Here is a 23,946-nt window from a genome sequence, read left to right on the forward strand (position 1 = left end):
TGGCTTGCTTAATTGCTGGTTATTTATATTGACCACTGTGAATTTAAAAGTAATGTGCCAGGATATTTGGGTCTGTGAATTACACACAGGTGTAATTCTTGGGGCAAGTATCAACTTCCAGTGCTTAGGCTTGGTGGGTGCCATTCATTTGTGTGATGGATTTGGTGCCCGATTAATGTGGGTGTCAGCAGGGGGGACTGATGAAGCCGTGTCCCCTTTGTCCCTGCCAGAACATCCACCTGGTGGCCAAGTGGCTGAGTTCTTTGGAGAAGAAGCTGGAGCAGCACAGTGAGAGCAGCCACCAAGATTTCCGTGTCTTCATTAGTGCGGAGCCAGCACCCTCCCCGGACAGCCACATCATTCCCCAGGGCATCCTGGAGAACTCTATCAAAATCACCAATGAGCCCCCAACCGGGATGCACGCGAACCTGCACAAAGCCCTTGACAACTTCACCCAGGTAGGAGGGGCAGCGGGGACATCCCGTCAGTGGTGGAGCAGCTTGGAGCTGCTGGAGCTGTGACACGTGGGGACTTCGCCAGTCCCAGGCTGAGAGGGTGTGAGTCCCTTTACATCTCATAGTCTCCAGGTCCATCAAGCCCTTCTCTGTTCTCCAGATCTCTTTCCCAGCACTCATTTTCCAAGGGAGAAATCCTGAATGGTCACATTCTCGCAGATGTTCACAGCCAGATTTCTGTCCAATTCACTCATTTTATCATCAATATATAATTCTTAAAAAGACTGTTCTTTTTTTTTTTTTTTTTTTTTACAGAATCAAACTTCTGAATACAGCATTTGGGAGAAACTTTTGTCATGATTTGACTTGACTTCTGTATTTCTGTCACTCCATTTTGGGCTGCTGAGTGATGTATTACAACTGTCATCTATCACTCAGCAACATGGAGAGGAGACCAGCTTAAACCTTGCATTTTGCCCTGCTGGTTAACTGGGGTTAGAGATCTGACGCTGCTGATGCAATGCATCCCAGATCACTCTTTGAGCAGTTCAGGGGGACTTTGCCCTGTGTGCCTCAAGGCCCATTCTGCTCAAAACCTCACTGACATCACAACTACTGTGATCTAGCGCTGCAGTCTCTCTGCAAGGAAGGCTTGCTTTTCCAGATGAGGATAAAGTAGTCTGTCTTGAGTATTGGTGTCCCATGAGGAGAGTAGCCGATGGTAGGTTGTTTGTTGCTTTTATCACATGCAGCCCACATTTATCATATACCCACATTCCCATTGCAATGGCCACCGTCCCTGCTCCTTGCTGCTGGACTGCAGCAGTCTCCTGTGCAGGGGACACAGAAATGAAGCTTGTGAAAGTGATGGGTGAATATTCTTCTCTTGGTGACTGCAGGGGCAGGGATCAATGTATATAATGATGGCACAGGAATGCTCCCAGTGCAGCGTAGTGCCTCCCCAGGAGCATCCTGGCCTGCCAGGAGGTGCTGGAGCTGTCGTGCATCACTGCTGCACTTCTGCCCACCCCATTTTCTGCATGAGCCAAAGGGCTAAGGGCTAACTGCTCGCTTTTATGGTGATACCTTTAGTAAAGACACAGACCATTGCACTCAGCTGCCCTGACTGCCCATTACCTTCATTCGCACATCACCACTGTCTTGGCATGCTGAGTTCTCACAGCAAGACCCTATCTGTTAAACCCACAGCCACCAGAAGGGCCTGAAGGCATTCTCACCCCTCAGACTGCTTCTTCGTGGCACTAGGACCACACTTACTGTAACCTCTCCATTCTGCAGATGGCTGCTCCAGAAGCACACAGGGCGCATCTTGCAGAATGATTCTTTCCCTCCATGTTATTTGGAACCAGGCTGGAACAGCCACAGTCTGTGCTGGACCCCAGGCACAGGTCCATGGGGCAGGGAAATGGGAACAACCTTTTTTTGCACATGGGTACAGGGGGATCTCAAGTTCAGGAGCTGCCCTCTCTGAGGAGGTGAGGCTGGAAGCCACAGCACAAGGATTGATGCCCACAGTCAGAGAAGATTATTCCATTTTTATCTACTGTAGTTCATCATCCTGAACTTCACAAAATATCCTGAAGAGTAAGGGAGGGGAGAACCTTCACCCAAAGTAACATTTTAATCCTGCCTCTGCTCGTTTCAATCAGATAGTAATTAGCATTTTCTAAATTGCTGGAGTTTTATAAAATGTCTTTTCTCACAAATCCTGGAGTGAGTAGGTGGGGCTCCTTTACACTTCATTTCTCTGCTTTGTACAGAATAGATGTTCAAATTTAACTTTTAGCTGAAAGCCGCAAAGAAGGTCCATTATTGTGTGTGGGGAATATTGTTCTGCTTTGTAGCTGAAATAAAAATGCACAACGAAATAGAGAGACCAAATGAGCCTGAGATGGGTTCATACTTGGTTTTCATTCAAGCAAGCTCTCCTTGAAGTTCAGAGGTGTTTTCTGTAATGGGAGAGGCACTCAGTGCATATTTGTACCTGTTCTTCATTGGGTTGGTGATAATTAAGGGGGCTTCAAGGGGAAAATAGTGCTTGGGCAGTTCTTGGTCCTTTTATGCAGTTAGCCAACGTCCTACGTGTTTTGCAGCAACTGTTTCCCCTTGTTCAGCAGAGACCCCGAACAGGGGTCTCTAACAGCTGGTTAGAGGTCTAATGTAACAGATTTTTTTAGGTGAAGGTAATGAAGAGAAGTCACACAGGTGTCCTTTGTGGTCTTTGTCACGTAACAGAGTGGAGCTACAGGGACTGTTCCTGGCAAGGAGGATGGAGGGGCTGGTGCAGCTGCTCCCTCCTTGCTCAGCCCCAGGCTTAGCTGTAGAGGTCAGGCATTGTGGACACGCAGCTCCTGGGGAGGGCTTGCAGTGACGTGGGTGGAAGTGTAGGCAAGTCCTTCCTAACACATTCGTTGCCCAGTTCTGGGAAGATTTGTGTTGCTGGCTGTGGGATGTCCCATCACCCTCCTCCTGTGGGGCAGGGGATCTGCTGCTCCTGCCAACACCAGGAGCCATGCAAGCCTCCACCATGCTTCAGCCACAGAAAGGGGTTGTAGATCCATCTGTGAGAGCAGAGCTTCAGCCTCATGCTGTGCGTGCACCTCCAGATCTTCATTTTTTTGCTCTGCTGTCCCATGGCAGTGATGCTCATACACTAGGGAGAGGCACAGCTGCCCAGGCTCTCTATCAGTGCGACCTGAGCTCTTTAGAGACTGGTTCCCTCTGTGCATTTTCACTGATGAAATGACTCAGGCTTCCTCCCCTTCACCTCTGCCGTCACAATTGTGCCCACTCGTTTGTGTGTGTGTAGGTATTCAGACTTCAAGCATAGCCTGGAAGTTGGGCAAGGAAACCCCAGATTCTGTGCTGACTTTAAAGCGATGCATTTGTGGGTTTTGTGAATGGCGGTGATTTATTTTATTTTCCCAAGCATTTGATCCTCCCTGCTTGGATCTTTGGCAGTTCCTCCCATCCCTGCCTTGGTGCAATGCATGAGGTTGTGCTGTCAGCAAATCCATTGCTGCAGCGTGCAGCCAGGCTGGCTGGGTGCAGAGCATCGAGTGCAGCCCTTCTGGGAGAGTTCCCTGCTGCCTCAGCCCTGCATCTCAGAGGAATGCTTATCCAAGGAAACCTTTTGTACCCAAGGGGCAGGAAGGAACTTGGTTCTTCCAGATGTAGTCCGCCCCAGCAAGAGCCTTGCCTTGGGCTGCTGCTCCTGTCTGTGGTGCCTCTCTCCATCTCCCTGCATGGGATGTGGGGCACATGCTGGTGCTGAGTGAGGGCACCTTTCCTTCCCCTCCTGCCTGTCAGGGATGTCTTCCTCATACAAAGGTGGAAAGGAAAACATGAATTTGGAAACGATGCATTGGAATTTGCCAATAAATTTGCAATGCAAACTCACTGTCTCAGAGAATGAGGGAATGTGTAGTTAAGCAGAAATGAACTGATAGGGCAAATCAATTCACCCCTGTCTGAAGTCTGATACTTGGGAGGTGGCATAGACTGACACAGCCCTGCCTCTCTGCCTGTATTGCAGGACACTCTGGAGATGTGCACCCGGGAGAATGAGTTCAAGAGCATCCTGTTTGTCCTCTGTTATTTCCATGCCGTGGTGGCAGAGAGGCGCAAATTTGGCCCCCAAGGCTGGAACCGTTCCTACCCCTTCAACACTGGAGACCTCACTATCTCTGTTAACGTGCTGTACAATTATCTGGAGGCCAGCTCAAAGGTGGGTGAATCAGTAGGGGCTCTTTGGTGGCTTTTAACGGCCAGTGATGGGCTGGCTTGTGCTGAAACTACTGGGAATTTTCCATGAATGCCTTTTCCCTCATATCTTTGTTTTTATAACATCACAGTCTGGTATATCTCTGCTGGTGAGGTAGGAAACAATGCTGCTCACATCTGCAGCAGCTTGTAAATCATATCAAATAGTGCCTGTAGTCTTCATTCACTGGAAATACATAGTGGTCTTTGATTTAACAGAATTTAGAATACATTTGCATTTCAGTGGTAAACTGCATGAAGTCTATGCTGTGATCCAGTTTTTCCTGGGCAGGATTTAACTACTGCCTAATGTTTGTTTACTTAGAAAACTGAAATAGTGCAATGGGAGCACTCACTGTGCAGGTCGATACTTAGAGCTGCAGCCTGTAGCTCAACGATGCTGCTGGTGGGGCTCAGGCTGCCTGAACTCTGTCATGCCCTCCTGCTTTATTCTTCAGGTCCCATATGATGATTTACGCTACCTCTTTGGTGAGATTATGTACGGAGGTCACATTACAGATGACTGGGACAGGCGACTTTGCAAAACCTATTTGGAAGAATTTATTAAGCCAGAAATGCTGGAGGGAGAGCTCTTCCTTGCTCCAGGATTCCCCCTCCCGGGGAGCATGGACTATAATGGCTATCATCAGGTAAACTTTTTGTTCTCTGTCATTATTTATACACATAAGTGTAATGTTTTCTATAACTGCCCGATAATCTGTTTTAGGAGGCAGTGAATAGGACTGCAGTGTTTCAGCATACCTCCTGTTATTTCCCATTATGTGCTGTTTCTGTAGATGTTTCAGCATTCCCTTGGATGAACCAAGTCTAATGGTAATTTACTACTTCATCACGGGTCCATTCTGTTCATGCATGAATAGAACAACTGTATTGGTTCTTGAGACTTGAGCGGGGCTCCTGGAAAATTACATCCACATACTGTTTGCTAAAATGGCCCTTTCAAACTCCTTTTATCATCAGTTTTGATGCGAAACAGTGAAGGGTCTTGTTGATCTACTTACTGATCTCATCTGTTCTTTGTACACAAATGCAGCAGCAGGGACAGGCATATTAGGCTGGTTTTGTTCATAAAAATTAACTCCTGGAAGCTAAATTCCCACAAGGGATTTTGGAGTATTGATGCTGAAACGAACAGCAGATAATTGCTAGAGAAGATCCAGGCCTGAGATAGGCAGCCAAGCCAAACTTTAGCAATTACCAAATCCTCATGGTAGGAGTAAAAGCAGTTCTTTTTTTTCCGTAGCCTCCTTTGTCCCATTAGTGCTCTGATGTTCAAACCGTGAGCAGTGTTGTATCAGCCTGGGCTTACTTTCTTGGGTGGGTGATAAATTTTAGCACCCTGAGCTCTGAAGGCAAAGCGTCCTGGGTTGTGTATCTAACCTAAGCCTGCATTTCTCCATACAGTACATAGACGACAGCTTACCACCAGAGTCTCCTTATCTGTATGGCCTCCATCCCAATGCCGAGATTGGCTTCCTTACCCAGACCTCGGAGAAGCTCTTCCGCATCGTGTTAGAGATGCAGCCCCGGGACAGCAGCATGGGTGAAGGAGGAGTAGTGACCAAGGAAGAAACGGTGAGAGCAGTAGAGAAAGGGGCTGTTGAATTTTGATAGCTGTTCTCACACCTAAGCAGCCCTGTCTAGCTCAGGTTGGACTCACAACTGCTTATTATGACGTGTTCTGTTTTTGCCAGATACAAACCAAGTGTCTAAAACCGCCAGCCTCATATTATGCAGAACATCATCATAGTGGGATGTAATTGGAGTATTGTCAGTAATAGGACAGTGGCTTTTAATTACCCCCTGAACTGCAGTGCCTTCATTATCATCCCGTGACGACGTTGCAAATAAACCTCTGTGGCCTCCCCTGTCTCTGAGCCATCAGTCCCTGTGCACCAGGCTGTGACTGGCATACCGATGGGCTCCCATGCGCACTGTCTGCTGGGTGCAATGTGCCACCCAGTGCTCAGCCCATCACTTACTGCTGCCACCAGGTCCCACCCAGCTCCAGAGCTCCCAGGGGCCTTGTAATTCCTTACTTCTAACTTAACTCATTTACTATGCCCATGTATCAGACTGATCTCAGCTCTTCCTCTTGAAACTCACAGCTCATTAAAATCTAGCCCAAGCATTCATAACAGGATCTGAAACCAGACAACACTTGCTCAGTTTTTTATTTCTGCGGACTTAAGACTTCTGTATCAAGTGCTGCAAATTAATTAATGGCTAATAGGAAACTTATGTGAAGTTTGTGGTTTCACATGTTTCCTTTGGCTTGGTATGCTGCTGGGGAACTTATAGACCTTGCCTAACGGCTACTCAGAAGTGGTGGGCATGTTCAGTCCATGCAGGAGTTTGAGGTAAAGGGAATAATCCAGAGGTAGCGAGGTCAAAGGAGATGCTCAAAGATAGCAAATGTGAATATCTTTCCTCCTATCCCAACCCCTTTTGTCATTTAATTCCAATTTGAGTCCTTGGCCAGAGAAGCAGAATTATCAGTGGGTGATCCAGCCAGTGGAGGATATCACAGGGCAGGGCTATGCTGCAGTCCCCTGGAGACAGTCAAGTTGCCCTCAGGGGCTTCATGATCACAGAAGAAAAGCAGCCTGGAAGCAAGGTGGGTCTTGCCCCACTGCACTGCCTCCTGCCTGGGGATGCTCCCACAACTAATGTTCTCCTGGAGGTGATCTCTCTCATTTCCTGAGGTATAGCTGGCACTGGCCATACCCCTTTCACTCAGTCCTTCCAAGAGAGTGAGGAAGGAGTTGTGTCTTAGCTTATCCTTTTGAGGATTTTCAGCCCCTTGTTTGGCTGAGGCAGTTTTAGAGATCTTGCAGTGAAATGGCTGGGAAGCTGTCTTTTTTTTTCCCAAAGCTCTGACAAGTCCAGTTACTCCCACAAGTTTCTGAGGCCACATTACAGAAAATGAGCCATTATTGCTGTGATAAAGTGAGAGCCAAAGAGATTTGCAGGGAAATTTCAAATTGCAGAGTATTTCTATACTGCACCTCAGGTGCAGCTCAAGAGCTTTTCCAGCTGAGCTTTAGCTTCAGCAACCTTGCTGGTTGCAATAACAGCCTACACATTGCCAATTCTTCATAATGTCTGACGTGTGTGGAGAGTTTGGAGAGCAGCAATGGGAAGAAATAGGAGTACAGAGTCCAAAATATGAATGCCAGTGGGCATGGCAAAGAAATTACCCAGGGGGTGCCTCTGCCACTGGCTGGCAGCTGTCATTGTCAGCCACACACCAGCTTTTGTACGTGAAAACCGTTGGAACCGTAACTGTGTGTAGCACGCTCCTGAAAAGTCCTTGAGGAAACAGTGTGAGAGACTTCCATACCGAATTGCTCAGTGGTCCACATGAACCTTTGTATCTTAATAATGTAAGAGTAGAAATGTAAAATATTGTACATAAACAATGATCCCATGAAGATTAGGGGCTTCATGTCTTATTGTTAACCAGAAAGGACTTTCCTGTTGTATTTATTGTTTAGGTACTAGAGGCATCTTGTTGCATTGTTTTCCCTGTTTAGTATTTAGAGGTATAAGGCACCGTTTCCAACGCAAAATAACTTTGTTTTATTACACCTTTATTCCATAGATCTGTTAGTTCAGAATGCCAAATTCAGCTTAAAATCCAATTTTATAAAATCACCTCTCTATCAATATACCACAGAAAAACAGCTTATGGGCTCAGATTGTCCCACAGCTCAGCTGAGTCTGTAGCCCCCTCAGTCTGCCTGCATTGAGTCTGACCTTAGAAGAAGTACGAGTACAGACCTGAGACTTGAGAAGAAAGCAGAATGTTACATGTCACACTGACATTTTTAAGCCATCATTTTGAAAACTTCTCATCTGACATTAACTTTTGTAAGCATTTGAATTTTAATAGGATGGGGCAAGCTCTTTGAAAGGTGCAATGCCCAGGGCAGCTGACACTGATTCTTTTTGGAGACAGGAACTGGCAGATGGAGTTTTCATCCCATGTTCAGACAGCTGTCAGTTGAGAAAGCCCCGTTGGCCATTCACTAACATCCCTCTCTCTTCTCTTTCTGGCACACAGGTGAAAGCTCTTCTGGATGAGATGCTAGAGAAGCTGATAGATGAGTTTAACATTGCAGAACTGATGGCAAAAGTGGAGGAGAGGACACCATATGTTGTAGTTGCCTTCCAGGAATGTGAACGCATGAACATCCTCACCAGTGAAATAAAGCGCTCTCTCAAGGAACTGGACCTAGGGCTGAAGGTAGGAGCTCTGTATGCCTGCAACCACAACATCGTTAAAATCTTGATGATGAAAAGGTGCTCAGGGAATAAAACGGGTCACAGTCTGTATACAGCACTGCTAGCTGCAAAACCAACTTGACTCCATGGGAAAAGATTCACAGATGCATTTCAAACAGCACATTGTCCCCAAGCCATGAGCACAGACTTTGGATGGGGTTAAAGATATACATAATAATGATGGCTTCAGGCACTTCCTGATACTGTAGCACAGCAACAGTAGTTCTCTCAGAAATTGAGAAGCAGCCTATTTAAAACTTAGCCAAAATATCGTACCTTTTCACAAAACATCCTGTTAATAGGGGGGAGTTTGTAGCAAGGTCTCATTAAAGGCTGAAATCAAAGGAAAGATTGGTCATGTGTAAGGATGCAAGAATATCCAGAGCTGTGAGAAAAAAAGGCAAAAATAATAAAAATAAAAATAAAAATAAAAATCAAGAGCTTTGGAAAGGCTAAAACTCCCTTTGCTGGGTACGAGTCAATTGCAAATAGAAGAGTCAGGAGCTGGCCTCCCTTATGGAGATACTGTCTATGATTGCTTCATGCACAGTTACTTCTCCACCCTGATAAGAAACCAGACTGATACAGAAAAATTATGTCTGTGTCCTTCTGGGCAGTGGCTTTGGCCATTGCTTACAGAGAACAGTGAAGGGCTCTGGGGCTGGCAGGACATGCCAGGTTGTATGCAAGCTTCTGGGTTCAACAGGATGCAAAAGAGGGTTGTGCTTTGAGGTTGTATCTGATGGTAGGGGAAGCCATCTTCTGAATTCCCTCCCAGGCAGATGTTGACACAAAATATAAGAGGCTGTTAACTTCATATTCAGTAATAAATGGGCATAGATCAGGCTGCACTGACCTGCCTGGCCAGCCCTATGAGCTTGAAGCAACTTTCCTTCTTCACTTTGTCATCTCAAAAGACTCTTCACAGTGACTGTGTTTGCTGCACATCCCTTAGAAAGGGACATGCCTGGAGGTCGTGGTACAAAGCTGGTGGCTTCAGCGCTACCCTGATGCCTCCTCCTCATCATCGCCGCAAACTTGCTCTCTGGGCAGTTTCATGGTGTGAGGCAGCAACTAAGGACATCAGTCTCTGGGCACTCCCTGTTCCATCATTTTCCAAATGGCAGGTTGTCATCCCATTCTGCCAAAACTCAGCTCACAAAAGTGCTCTGCATAGCATGGGAGTCACCATGCTTGAAGAACCTGCAACTACTTTGTCCTGACACCATAGACAGGGCTGGCAGGCGAGTGAGGAGGACCTGTCCTGAGACTGAATGACAGCCCCAACAGTCTTCTGAGGGCACCTTTGAAGAAAGATCTTCAAATGGTATATCTGCAGTGCACACACAGAGGTGCTAGGGGTTGGCTCTGGGATTTTAGGTGTTTGCAGCTCAAGGAGAGGATTAGACTGCTCCTAAATCCCAGCCTCATTGTGCTGTGCACTGAGAATCCAGCAGCTCAGACCAGTGCTAGTGCAGGCACTTCTGCACTGTGTTCGCTGCTGATGCTTCTTGTCTTGATTGAAGAGACAGACATACCATAACCGCTTGGTGATGGCCCAGTATGTTCAGTCCATTTTGAAATAGGCTAATATTTATGTAGTCTGTTATTACAAACAGATTTCCTTTATTTTCTAGCATGAGGCAGTGAAAATTCTTTTTTCCTGAGACAGATGGAAAGAAGTGATTTAATGTTTCAGTCCTTGAGCCCCAAACAAGCTATAATTGTAACTTGGACAAAGTGTAATGATTAGATTTAACATGGAGAAGAGTAACTTATTTAACATTGGTAGGGAGAATGAGTGGAAGCAGGGGCCTAAATAAACCACAGGCAATATGTACCGTGGAAATCAGGCAATAATAGAAGGGGCAAATTTCTTCCCAAAGCCCTGCCACAAATCATGGCAAGGAATTGAAATAGCATCTTCAGAAAAGGCACCTCTAATGACTACAACAGCCACAGTGCCTACAGTGGGATTCAGAGACCAAAAGGCCAGGACTTCAGGACTACTCAGAGTAAATACACATGTTCGTGTTAACATTTCTTAATCTTGTGTGAGCTGAAGAAACTGAAGGGTCTTAGATACAGCCAGCAGGTGATCCTTCTGTGCCTGTACACAGAGATTGCTTTGGGTCCCTTCAGACTGAGTCAGGTGCTGTACAGGGCCTGTGCCACTGCTCAGCATCACTCAAGGGGCCCTTCCCGTGCCTTGGGTGTCTCGCAATGGCCGGGGCCACTGCTGCTGGCTCCTCCTGTAGGCAGCGGTGCTGTCCCAGCTTGGCAGCTAGCTCTCATGCTCGGTTTGGAAGAGAAATCATTCTTTAATTGTTCCTTCTGAGAGCAGCTCCTACGAGAACCATTAATGCACGTTAATCTTCTGGATTGGGAATCTTGACTGACAGCACTCAGAGGAGGAGAGTTTACATAACAGGAGCCATGGATCTCAGAAGAGAATAAATAAAACACAGAGGAAGCAAGTCCTATTGTTTTTAACAGACTATCTGCTAAAAGAAGGCAATTTGGAAATGTCATGGCTAATTTGAATTTTTGAATAATTCATTGTGTTTATGTAATGGAAAGTGATTGTTTGGTCCAAAAATAGGAGACATCCCAGTAAGAGGGAGAGAAATTGCAATAGCCTGGTAGCCATCAAAAATAACTGACGTTGCATTTCAAAGCCCTTTTCTGGATGACTTCAGTGAGACCAGTGGCTGGGCTGAAACACTTGCATGCTAATGTTGTACCCAGTATCATTTCTGTGAGCAGATTTTGCAACTTCAGTGAAGGCTAAGCCTCCATTAGGATAATAAATATTGTAAAAAGATACAGTAAGACCAAATTTCGTAAGGCTAACTGGGGGGAGTGTTTTGCTGTATCAAGTGAAAATAACCTTAACTGAGAAAACAATATGTGACAATAGTCTGCTCATCTTGAGGGAATGTCTGCAGGATGATTAGGATTTCCTTCAAGGGTGTCTTTAACGAAAATTACACCCAGTGTTTGGGGAAAAAAAAAAAAAAGCTTGAATCATTCCGGATGCACTTTAGTATTCAGCATCTGAAATGCAAATGTATGCATAATTGTGTTTGGGCAACTCTATGAGAGAGTGGCTATAGATGCTTTGAACCCCTGCAGGAGATTCCAGCAAGTATGCTTGAATGCGCAGGCTTTGAAAATTGCTTTTCTCAAGCCTCCCTGAGAATTACATTTGGTAATTCATTTGTTTCCTGAAAGTAAAACTAGACAGGATATATGATCACGAGGATTATGTTTTTAAATCAATCTATCTGACTGCACACATTTTACAATATTTTTACCAGCTTCAAAACCTTTCCAGGAGTGAATAATGCTTCTGACTGTCCATGCCAGAAGATCCCATGGTTCTCAGTGTCCTCCTGTGACCACTGCAGTACTTTGCCCATCAGACAATTTCTGTCTGGTCCTGCCATAGTTTTAACCTGACACCAGCCTATTGAATAGGGAACTATGTTCTCCTGAGACATGTGATGATGACCTATGTGATACGAATGAGGAAGGAACCAAAATGTGACTTCAGAGTTTGTGTGCCAACAGAAATTGTTAAATAACAAAACCATGATAACTGTTCCCAGCTGAGGTCAAATCATTTTGACAATCTACCAGCTCCTCTGATTGGATATGGCCGTGCTTTTCTGTTGTGTAAGCTTTAATTGCAGGTCACTAAATTTTCTTCAAATGTGTTATAAAGTGAAAAAACTCAGGTACCTGAGGGGAAATGCATGGAGCATGCACTGCCTTTATATTTCTGTGCAGCTGCATAGCAAATACCAAAATGAGAGATCGTTCTCAAGGGTGTTTAACCTTTGTGCTTGGAATTACTCAGGGCTTTGAAGACCTTTTACCAGGTAACCTGCCATTTTAAGATTCCCTACAAATATAAAATCATTGAATAGAAATGGTGAGGTGAGTTACTGGCAGACACTTACCTGATTCCTGCTCACACAAAGATGTTGAGTAGCTTTATGAAACCAGGGAGGCTGGTGTGCATTTTGAAAGACAGTTAGAGCTGTTCTGCTTGGTTTAGGACTACCAAACTGTCCTGCTTCCACCAAGCCATTCATTTAACCTCATTTGTCACATCTAGCTTCAAGAGCATTAAAAAAAAAGACCATCTTAAAACCTCTGTACACGTGGTTTTCTCTGTCCGCTGGAAATCTGTTCTCCATGGGGAAACCCTGCAGGTTGAGTTGCTTGCTTTTAACGAATCATCTTTAGAGCAGAGGCTTAATAATCCTTTGTGTCAGTCCAGCCTGTTGAGAGATGCACAATTCCCAGGGAGGGGATTTGTGCACGGGAAGCCACGGATTGTGGAGAGCAACTCTGAAGGGAGGTCCTGGGCCCGTGGTGGCTTGCAGACCTGAAGGCAGTGCAGAAGTGCTCTCAGCTCTGATTTGAGTTGGTGGGTGCTGGGGAGACACAGCCCACTGAAGTACCGCCCTTGCTTCTTGATATGCCCTAACTGAAGCACTTATTGCCAGTTGCCAAAAAACTATAATTTTATAGTTGAAATTTAGAAATTTTTATGGGGGAAAACAAAAGATAAATATTCCAAGTCTAGTTTAAAAAGCCAACATGGATATTCCTGGTGCCTGAATTCAGCTGATGTCCTTCCTCCCATTGACAAGGCACAGTGCCTGCACAGATGTGTGCTCAGTCCTTTGTTTAAGCTGTCATCCAGCACCTCTGTGTGTTACGTTTGCAGTGTGGTTAGCTCTGGGGATGACAAGTTCGGTCACGAGCTTGGGTGTCTCTGATCTCATCATGCTATACATACCTTAAGAAAAATGCTTGCTAACCTGGGAGCGCCAGCATGCCCTGAGTCTTGATCACCCAGCACCTAGCCTGCCTCCATTTGTGACTGCCAGGGCCATCAATAAGGACGCTTGTTACTGCATTCCTGTGGTCTGGCTGGGTCTTAGCTGTGATCTTGACTGCTGAAGCCTGTCAGTGCAATCTGCAGATCAGAGCTTGGCGGGGAAGCAGCACAGTCAGTGTAGGAATAAGCTGCAAAGATTTTCTAACTGCTGGACTCTGACAAGCTTTGCTAAACATTTGTCGGGTTGCTTTAAAAGGATTTCAACTTTTGCTAAAGCTTCATAAATTTCCCTGCCCCTGCAAAGGGCACCTCTGCTGACCTCATGGCTGGAGGCACTGGAGTCCTGTGAAAGAACAGTTGGAATTTGTTAATGTGAATAGACTAACCCAATTCCCTCGCCCTCATTCTCAGCAATGGCACAACTGAGTTCAGTTAATCATTCCAAAAACACTGAGCCTGAGGGAAAGAGAAATTATAAGTCAGATAAATTTTGGCAAAATGATAAGGGGACAAGAGTAAGTATTTATAATGGACACCAGCGATCAACATCGTCTCTGAACTGCTACGGTGCATTGTGCCCTGCCATCTCAGCATGGGGCATGCAAAGTGTTAAATTGTTCAGGGCACTGTGAGCCAGTAGCAGCTGAGCCCGCAGTTGCAAGTTCTGTTTTTGTAATCTGGCTGGTCTGAGTGTCACAGAATCACAGATTGGAGATTAAGTCCAATTCCCCACAGCCCCGCTCAAGGCAGGGTCAACTGGAGCAGGTTGCCCAGGACCATGCCCAGTTGGATTACCAGTATCTCCAAGGATGGAGACTCCACAACCTCTCTGGACAATCTGTACCTGTGTTTGAGCACCCTCACAGTAAAAAAAGTTTGTACTTGTGTTTCAGTGGAATTTCCTGTGCTGAGGACCGTTCCCCTTGGCCTGTCACCACCAGTGTATGCCGCCCCCCCGGCAGTTTGTGAGCCCTCTCTGTGTGCCCCTCTGTGCAAACTACTGCACAGGCTGCTGCATCTCTTATCAGCCTCTGTCAGCTGCACTTCCAGCATCAGTGCCATTCAGACATCTCTTGCTTAGACTTAAGGTAATTTCAGATGGATACAACAGGAATTTTTTTGATTTTCAACTAGCAGGGGCCCTGCTGCAGAGAACCAGAAGTTCAAGGGGGATGCTGTTATGCAGAACCGCTTTTTTTGACCATGAATTGATGTTCCAGCTCTTCTCCTGTTTGGGCCAAACTGATGCAGATTTCTAAAAGCTTTAATAATTAACTGCTGGGTAGAGGAAAAGCCAAGTCTCTCTATCCCACTTGGCTGAATCATATCTTAATTTGTTGTGTGTTTCCCTGCTGTGAAAGAACCTGTGATTATATTTGCAGGCAACACGCGAAGTCAAAAAGAAAGACTTGCACTGCAGAGTATTAAAGGAGGAGGGGAGTGAGGGGAAGTGGAGGAGAGGAAGCAGAAAAGACTTGGTGTAACAAACATTTGGACAATTTGGAGTAGGTTATCAGAGATCCCAATGCCCTGCTCTGGTAGCGTTGGTGGGAACAGCTTTGTGCCTCTGAAAATCTGCCCTATAAAGATCTTCAGTCAATGAGAAAAAAACAGAAGTAACACTGGGGCAGCTGAAGGACAGTCATGCTCACTGTCACTCCTACATCGCTTTTCCTCCAAGTAATAGTTTTACAGTAGGGGTGATAAGACTGTAGGAGTATTAGGCTGCAGTTGGTGGTATTCATGAAAACCCAGAACGCATGAAGAAATTCACAGTACGCGAACACTGGTGACATTGTAGGGTGCAGTGCTCTTCTATGCTTCCTTGCTCAGCCTCTGCTGTCAAGCAGCTTTGTTCAGTTAAACAGTTGCTGCTGCTAACTGTGCCCTCTCTTACTCAGGGAGAGTTGACCATGACAAGTGACATGGAGAACTTACAGAATGCCCTCTTCTTGGACACGGTGCCAGAGTCCTGGATAAAGAAGGCCTATCCTTCCACGGCCAGCCTGGGTATGTGGTTTGCTGACCTCCTCACTCGCATCAAGGAGCTGGAGACCTGGACTGGAGACTTTTCTTTACCCTCTGCAGTGTGGCTTGCTGGGTTCTTCAATCCCCAGTCTTTCCTGACAGCTATCATGCAGTCCACAGCGCGAAAGAATGAGTGGCCTTTGGACAAGATGACCTTGCAGTGTGATGTGACGAAGAAGAACCGGGAAGATTTTGCCAGTCCTCCTCGGGAAGGGGCTTATGTCTACGGGTTGTTCATGGAGGGTGCACGCTGGGATGCACAGGTGAGCTCCCAAGGCTGTTGTGTTACAAGAGGAATCACAGACTTTATGCCCTTATTACTTGGTACTGTGCTCTGTGAAACTTCCCAGCCCAGACAGTCACACATCTAAAGTAGAAGTTTGACCTGCTTCTATAGAGGTGGGAAAGAACTGGATCTCTCTGCAGCCTTGGGTAGGGATCCAGGATGGTCAGATGGATCACCACTTAGGAGTGGCCTGTTTTGTGGCTATGAAGGGATTTCAGGCTGGCCAACTTGGACTGACATTTGGTTTCTGCAAGGTGAATCTCAACCTCAGTGACACTGACAGAGTACATAAACAGCTTCTGGTACTCAAGGTGTTAGGAAAGACACATAATGTGGGGTCCTCTCAGAATTGTATAGCCTCTGCACGTTTGCATGGTTGTGAATCATGCAATCATTAAGGTTGGAAAAGACCTCCAAGATCATCTGGTTCAACTGTCCCCTTATTACCAATGTCACCCACTAAACCATGTCCCAAAGCACCACGTCCAACCTTTCCTTGAACACTCCCAGGGAGGGTGATGCCACCACCTCCCTGGGCAACCTGTCCCAATGCCTGACTGCTCTTTCTGAGAAGAAATGTCTTCTAATCTCCAACCTAAACTGCCCTTGGCACAACTTGAGGCCATTCCCTCTGGTCCTATCACTAGTTACCTGCCAGAAGAGGCCGACCCCCAGCTCCCCACACCTTCCTTTCAGGTACTTGTAGAGAGCAATAAGGTCTCCCCTGAGCCTCCTCTTCTGCAGACAAAACAACCCCAGTTCGCTACTGCTGCCTTCGAAAGTTACATGACAGACTTTTACTGTGTCACTACTCTGTCCTCTGCTTAGCAGCAGTGAGGAGAAAGGAGAGGACCCTTAGAGGTCCTGATCCTACCTCTTCATATCTCCAGAGCTAAATGGGTGGTATGTGCCAACACCAGACCACAGTCCCTCCGCTGTTGAATGGTGCATGCTGTCATCTGCATAGATAGGGCTTGTGACCAAAAGTGAATGACATCCTTCAGTCATCCCCTTAGGATGGCAAATAAAGCTTGCACGGAGGTCTAACCTGTATGGCCAAGGCAGACTCATGCTGACGGCCCAGTGTGGTGTGGGGGAGGCAAGTTCTCGACAAACAGACAGCAAGAGTGGGTGGCCCTTGCTCTTCTTCCCCTTTCTGGATGTGACCCAATGCCCTTTGGCCATAGCAGCTAGCTTCGGGGCAGCCAGGGTGAAAGCCATACTCACCAACCAGGAACATGAAGGGAAGCCTGCTCACTTGCTATTTCCTGTCCGTGTAGCTGTCAGCACTGCTCTTACAGAGCACCTCGTGCTGCAGCATCCCAAAGGAGCACACTTGTCCCTGTCATTCCTTCTGACAGTTGTCAGCTGTTAGGAGTTAAGTTTGCAGAGCGAGAGCCATTAGTCTGACAAATCCCCACTGGGCTTGGTCCTGTGAGCTGCCTCGTCTGTTGGTACCACGAATCCCAATTTGTGCTATGCGTGAGAATTAAATGACAGTGATTCATGCAGCTCTTCTTCTGGGCAGCCAGCGTAATGCTCCTGCTGCCACTGATCTGCAAGGGAGTGAAGGGTGATCAAAGTGGGTCACCCAGAACTTACTTATCTGTGTCAAGTTTGCCCTCTCAAAGGAGGAGGTTTTTCTTTCAGGGGCAGCTCTTCAGAGCCTTAACCTTTATCTCTTGTTGGGCTTGGTGGTAAGATGCTGACTAGAGGGACCACTCCTGTTATATACCATATCCCATCCTGACCTCACAATTCAACTCTAATACTCTCAATTTATTTTTCAACTCTCTCCCTGCAGTAATTTTCCATGAAGGACAGAAAGTTAGGCAAAGCATAGAACTCACTGACTGATGTATCCTGCACATTTTATTGCAACCCTTGGGAAAGGCAAAGCTCCAGGCCATTTCTTCTCTGGGATCCAACGTGTATGCTGGGTCTGAGGAGCCACAGACAGTGAGAAACATTGGCAAGGACCTTGTCAAAAGGTTGCTGTAAAGGTCTCACATGGTTGTAAGGTCAGATCTCCTCCTATGTTGGATTTGTCTTTGCTGACAGCAGAAGTCACTGCAGAAGCCCAGTCCATTTACCAAGCCCCTACAGTTCCCTGCCTGTTCCTTTCCTAAACCTTTGGTGTGGCTGCCGTACAAAAACAAACAAAAAAACACCCTTGTAGCACTTGGAGGTCACAAACCCCTGCTACAGGGAACACTGGATTTCACTTGCCCTCATTATGAACATTTTAAGGTGATAAAAATCAGCTGGACACAGCAGAATAGAGAGGGTTTTTAAAAAGTGCTGTTCTTGCATGTCAAATGTTCCAGTAAAAACAAATTCCAGTGATTGCTGTTATGTTTTCTGTTACCATCATTGCCACCATTACTAGAAAATGGCTGAGTTCCGCCTAGTTTTGCCTTTTCCCAGGCGGTAATGGAAGTAAAGAGTGAGAGGTTTTGGTGGTGTGAAGCCAGAAATCTTTTGGGGGTACGTGTGGCTTCTCTCCTCTGCTCCCTCCAGTATCTTGTATGGGTGACTACATTCAGCAGTGCAGTTTCTTTTCAGAGACAACCTAGACTTCAGTAAATGTATTTTTCTGGTTACGTTTTCCTTTTGATTGAAAGATGCCAAGCAATTACATTTATAGAACCATTCATAGTCTCTGGGTATCATGCTTCAATTTATTTCAGAAAGAAAAAAAATATTTTCATATGTTGCTGCTCACACCAAAATATCATTTCTACCCAGTGGAACTATTCGTTTTACCTGTAATCCAGTGAGCACCAGTATACATGAATGGATGAAAAATTATTAAAACAGCTGCACGGTTATTTTGGGTTGTATACTTCTTCCAATTAATCCTCTGATAAGAATGGCAGGTCATGTTTAGAAGAACTCCTCTGGGGAATACCTCCACTTTTAAAATAATATTTCACATTTAGTTTTTGCTTCCAAAAGGGAGAGAATTCCTCCTGTGTTCTCCTACTCACATTTTTCTATTTATTTAAACATTTATGTTTGCCCTTGGGTGTCTTAAATTTATAAAACATTCATTACAAAACTGCAGGCTGCTATTAAATGAAATGAAACCAAGCAGGTTATTTTGGGTCCAAATGATCTGTTGCTGTAGCACTGTAAAAGTCAGTGGAGCTCAGCAAGACACGGTTTGACTGGTAACACTATGAGACATTTTGTGTCAGGACTGTGAGACTGCTGACTGATTCCTGGCTTTCTCACTCCCAGGGCTGAAGCGTTTGATGCCAGGTGTGTGCCCTGCTACTCACCAAGGGCACTGGAGCATGGTAGGACAAGGGGAGAGGTAGGTTTTGTGCCCCACAGAGTTTTGCAGTGTATAGACAACACACGGCCTTGTCCTTGGAAGGCGTGCATGGAGTGCTGAGCAGTGGCTTGATACTGTCTGTATTTTTCATGGCACACCACCTAGAGCTTCAATGTACTTTATAAAGCTAATCCTATGCAAAGCACCAGCCTTCAACCAGTGGAGAGGCTTAGAAGGGACAGATCTGTGTGGTGAGGAACAATAAGAGCACACATTTATTTGGTGGTTCAGGTAGCTCAGTATCTTTGGGAACAGTTGCATATCACTCATTTTTTTATCTCATGTGCTTCCCAGAAGCTAGTATAGATGAAAACAGCATCAGTGTGCAGCCCAGCCCTGGTATACCCAGTGCTGTGATCCCTGACCATCTCAGCTTGCCACATCCTTCTGCTGAGTCTATGGTACATCAAATCTCATGCAACAGAGACTGAAATTTCTTTTTTTGGGGGGGGGGGGAGGTGGAATGGAATGTGACATGAAGCCTTTGCCTGCAGATGTCAACTGTCAGTAATGCCATGTATTTGTGAGCTGCGAGAGCCAGAGTGGGATTTGGTTGAAGCTGGGGTCTCTAGCGATAAACATACAATGCAGCCATGGAGGGGACACCTGCAAATTGTGCTGTGAGCAGCTGGCCTCTCATTTACAGTTGTTTTTGAAAAATGCATAATTTGGCAAATACTTTTCCATCTGTACCTCAATTCTGAAACTAGTCAGAATTAACAATTCATCTCTCATTTGGCGGTGGTGGACAGAACACCATTAGGGTTTCTCCACTGCATACACTATGGACAGCTCTTCTCATTCCCCATCTCCAGCTGAAGATGGAGATGTCTCTGGACCACCTTGGAGTGATGTTCTGGCTGTGCTGCTGGCTGGATCACCAGCCCCAGTGTGGTGGTTTTACTGTGGTGATTTTACTTGGGAAAGTTAACTCCATCCCAGACAGACCCAGCACGCCCAGCTGGCAGTATCAGCCCCCTGCCCTGCAAACAGATCCAACTCTAGCTGAAAGGCAACCAAGCCACGCAAAAAGGTTCTTAAGACAACAGACCCTAAATAAGATGTGCCCATGCTTGTAACACCCAAAATACAGTTGAGTGGAAAGGGATGTTGGCTCAATGCATTTGTACTTGGGCCCATTTGTCATCATCTCTGGCTTGTGACAGCTGCTTTGTGTCCTTTGGCATGTGGCAATGTATTATCTCCACTCTTCAGAGTGACTGTTGAGAAGCCAAGACAAACAGAAGTGAAGACTACTTTAGGATCTGCAGCCTAGAGCTCTCTGAGCACAGAACAGTGGCTTTTTACTGGGTGTGCTGTGACAGTGGTTAGAAAAAATTCCTTTCAGAGTGGAATTAATTTTGATTGTGCAAGCGATAAAAAATGCAAATGCAAATCAGCCCAGACATAACACAATGATATGTCCCATAGAGATACCTCTAGGAGATATCAGATCTTGTTAACCTAGAAATAGGTAAAATATATATTGGAAATTTGATTTGAATTATTATCAGTTTTAAAAAAAAAAAAAAAAGAGAGAGAGATCTGATCAAAATCTGATCTCAGAGATGAAAGATATGGATTTAAAAAGAGAACATCATAATGTTTGATAAATAGCTCCTATGCAAGGTATTATAAGAATTATTTAATGTTTGTTCAGCACATTGGAAATACAAAATCCTAAATCAGAGTTGGGTTTATCGTTAGCTTAGTGTAACAGATGGTATTAGTACAATTAAACCAAGATGTATTGCAAGAGGGATTATTTTTCTTCACTCATTTGCAGAACTAAGCAAACTATTAGAAAGGTTGAATCTCATCCCACAACTCTGATCTAAGAGCATTTGAAATAATAATGATATGTGAAGCTAAGCTGTAGAGAGAAGCAATTTCTTTAGCACTGAGAAGTTTTATTTCCTTTTCCATATTTGTTTTCATTTGCTCTCTCTAGCCTCCATTAGGCAATTTTGCAGGCTTTCCTGGAACTTGATTGATGTGGAGTGCATTTTAGTGTCAGAAAGAGAAACACAAGTTGCTGGAGAGACCTGAGTTAGCAAAACAAGCCGTTGATTTCTTGCCCTGACAGCATCCCATCTTTCTCCCAGGTCAGGCAGCCTGCTGAGACAGAGCATTGCTTTGGAGAGGATAATGTGGGCTTGTTAGTTTGAGATTATATTCTCTCAGGCATAAGCCACCTGAATCCCCTGTGCTCATGAGAGCAACTTTGAGACTGGAAACAAGCCCATGGTACCTTTTGGGGCCCTGCAAACATTTTCTGCAGTCAGTACACAGTAGACAGGCTATCCGAGGTCATGCTCAAAGCGTGGTGCTATGGTGGTACACTTGATGTCTTTTATGCTCTTCTCAGGGGAGTGTTGTTCTCTAGCCTGAGCCCTGCTCAGGTGTCCACTGTTGGTCCTAGCATAAACAATGTTCACAGAATCACAGAATGGTTTATGCTGGAAGGAACCTTAAAGACCATTCTGTTCCAATTCACTTGCCATAGGCAGGGCCCCCTGCCCCATCCAGTCTGGCCTTGGGCGCTGCCAGGGACGGGGCACCCACAGCTCCTGGGGCAGCCTGTGCCAGGGCCTCACCACCCTCATAGTAAAGAATTTCTTCCTTATGTCTTATCTAAATCCACACTCTTTTAGTTTAAAGCCACTACCCCTTGTCCTGTCACTACATCCCCTGACACAGAGTCCCTCTCCAGCTTTCTTCTAGGACTTAGGTGGCCCTCACTCCCTGTGAAGTGGTTCTGGTCTGGCAAAACCCTGAGTAAGAGCTGGGTATAGAACTAATGTGATGGCCCTGGACATAGGCAGGACTTCTAGGCTAGATGTAGATGTAGACAGGAGATCAGGAGCTGGACAAAGACATGGACAGGAGCATTGTTCCCTCACAGATTTCTTCTCAGGCACATGTGGGTTTGGCCACCTGGGGACAGCGGGTATCAGCTTGTACCAGTCCCCTTGGAATAAGCTACATTTGAGGGAGACATCTGAAGAAATAGGCAGGTGTTTGATCCAGGCCCTCCTTACCTCAGATAGACTTATCCAACCCCTTGATCTCAGGGGAGATGTTTGCACTTGCCCTGTAAGGCCAGCCTGTATAAACACTACAGGTGATCATGTGTATTGGGGTACAGCAGATGGAGGTTTTGGCAATCTAACTAAGACCTCTTCTTTCCTTTGTAGGCTGGGATAATCACCGATGCCAGGCTCAAGGAACTAACCCCGGCCATGCCTGTCATTTTCATCAAAGCCATTCCAGCTGACAAGCAAGATACCCGTAGTGTGTACCCATGTCCTGTCTACAAAACACGCCAGAGAGGGCCAACTTATGTGTGGACTTTTAACCTTAAAACTAGAGAAAATCCTTCCAAGTGGGTGCTCGCTGGTGTGGCGTTGCTGCTACAGATCTAGGCTCACCAGCAGAGTGCCTCATTTAAAATCCCTAGCAATTTCTTTCTCAGACAATTTTGAAAACACAGCTTTGCTTAGACTAAACCCAAGCTCCATCTCTCTGAGTAGTGACCTCTTGGCCTAAATAGAGTCAGCAAGGAGCTGAGAGAGGTACAGACACTTGGACCAGATTCTTGACTGCTGTAAACCAATGTCCCTTGGTTCCTGCACTGCTGTGCTGGAAGATCCAAACCCACACCCAGATTTTCCATACCCAGAGAGTGTTAAGCTCAAATCTGAAATTAAAGTTCATTTCTCTTTCATGATTCAAAAGTAATTTCGCCAGAATCATAGGTAGTTCAGTGATGTGTGAAATTCTTTACATCTTGTTCTTTTCTGTATGTGAATGTTTCTTTCTCATAAGTGTAATGTTGAACCCAGCAGCTGTGGTGGATGTGTTCTGTTTCTTGCTAATATTCATGTAAACTTTAGAACCATTGAAAATAGTATTAATATCTAATGTGATTAATATAATCAACAGTAAAAATGCAGCACGGGGCTTATTTAAGAAGACTATTTCGTAATGATAGAAAATTACTAATAAAAATCATTGTTCCTGGCCTAGTACTGCCTGGAGACCAGTATGACACATTTACTTATTGTGTGGAGAGCATGTGCAGTAACAGGTGGGACAAATGCAACTGTTTGGATAGTTGCACTTGTAAATGTGAATGGAGTGGGTGAGAACTGATGAGTTCCAAAGAGGGATGATGGGCTGTGCATTACCTCAATGAGCCAGGCATACAGTGCTTTTTGGTCTGCAGGAGCTGGGACATGGGGAGTTAGGGTTGCCTGGGGACCTGGAGCTGTGCTGCGCTCTCCCTGCAGTCTGCAGTGCTTTGTGGCATAGCACAAGACCCTGCCTCTGCTCTTTGCTGTTTCTCCTCCTCATCTGGTATATGGTATCCTGCTGCCCCTCACCATGCATGTAGCCATGGGTTTTTCATCAGTGGGGTCACTGCCCTCTCTGAGCTTGATGCAGGTATCTGGCATTGTTTGCTGTATCTTACTGATACAACTCTAACCTGCCATATGGCATCATGCCCTCCCTGAAGATTCATTTCAGGAATCCTGTGAAAATCTCCTCCAAAGCCTGGGCTGAGCCCAGTGCTTCATCTCAGTGAGCAGGAGCTTACCAGCATCACCTGAGGACTCTACAGTGAACGGTCTCCAGAGAGGTCTTTAAATCAGAGGTTTCATCAGACAGCTTCCTCGGCCAGAGCATCCTAAAGAAGTGGGTAAGTGTGAAACCCCCAATGATCAGAAAGCCAAAAGCCAGGAAGCAACAGTGCTGATGTTCCCCGCTGACCACGTGTTGCAGTGCAGGGAAGCAGGGGTGTGTAGCATGGTCCTCTGCTGTCACCACATGTCATACTGGTCTGCTGGGAAGTGCTCCCGTGGCCTTGGTAGCTCTGCCTGCCTGTGTG

General features: G+C 45.8%; 1 protein-coding gene across 1 annotated transcript in view; it reads left to right on the top strand.

Annotated features, from left to right (window-relative positions):
* DNAH9 (dynein axonemal heavy chain 9) overlaps positions 1-23,086 on the top strand; it is a 194,174-nt gene extending 171,088 nt beyond the window's left edge. Inside the window, exons 61-67 of the mRNA XM_032199711.1 lie at positions 231-458; positions 4,012-4,203; positions 4,697-4,888; positions 5,664-5,834; positions 8,326-8,508; positions 15,303-15,692; positions 22,253-23,086. Coding sequence (XP_032055602.1) covers positions 231-458; positions 4,012-4,203; positions 4,697-4,888; positions 5,664-5,834; positions 8,326-8,508; positions 15,303-15,692; positions 22,253-22,480 — 1,584 coding nt within the window. The 3' untranslated portion in view covers positions 22,481-23,086. The remainder of the gene's footprint in view (positions 1-230; positions 459-4,011; positions 4,204-4,696; positions 4,889-5,663; positions 5,835-8,325; positions 8,509-15,302; positions 15,693-22,252) is intronic.
* The last annotated feature ends 860 nt before the right edge of the window (positions 23,087-23,946 follow it).

Source organism: Aythya fuligula, chromosome 18 (assembly GCF_009819795.1).
Source record: "Aythya fuligula isolate bAytFul2 chromosome 18, bAytFul2.pri, whole genome shotgun sequence".
NCBI classification, from domain to species: Eukaryota; Metazoa; Chordata; class Aves; order Anseriformes; family Anatidae; genus Aythya; species Aythya fuligula.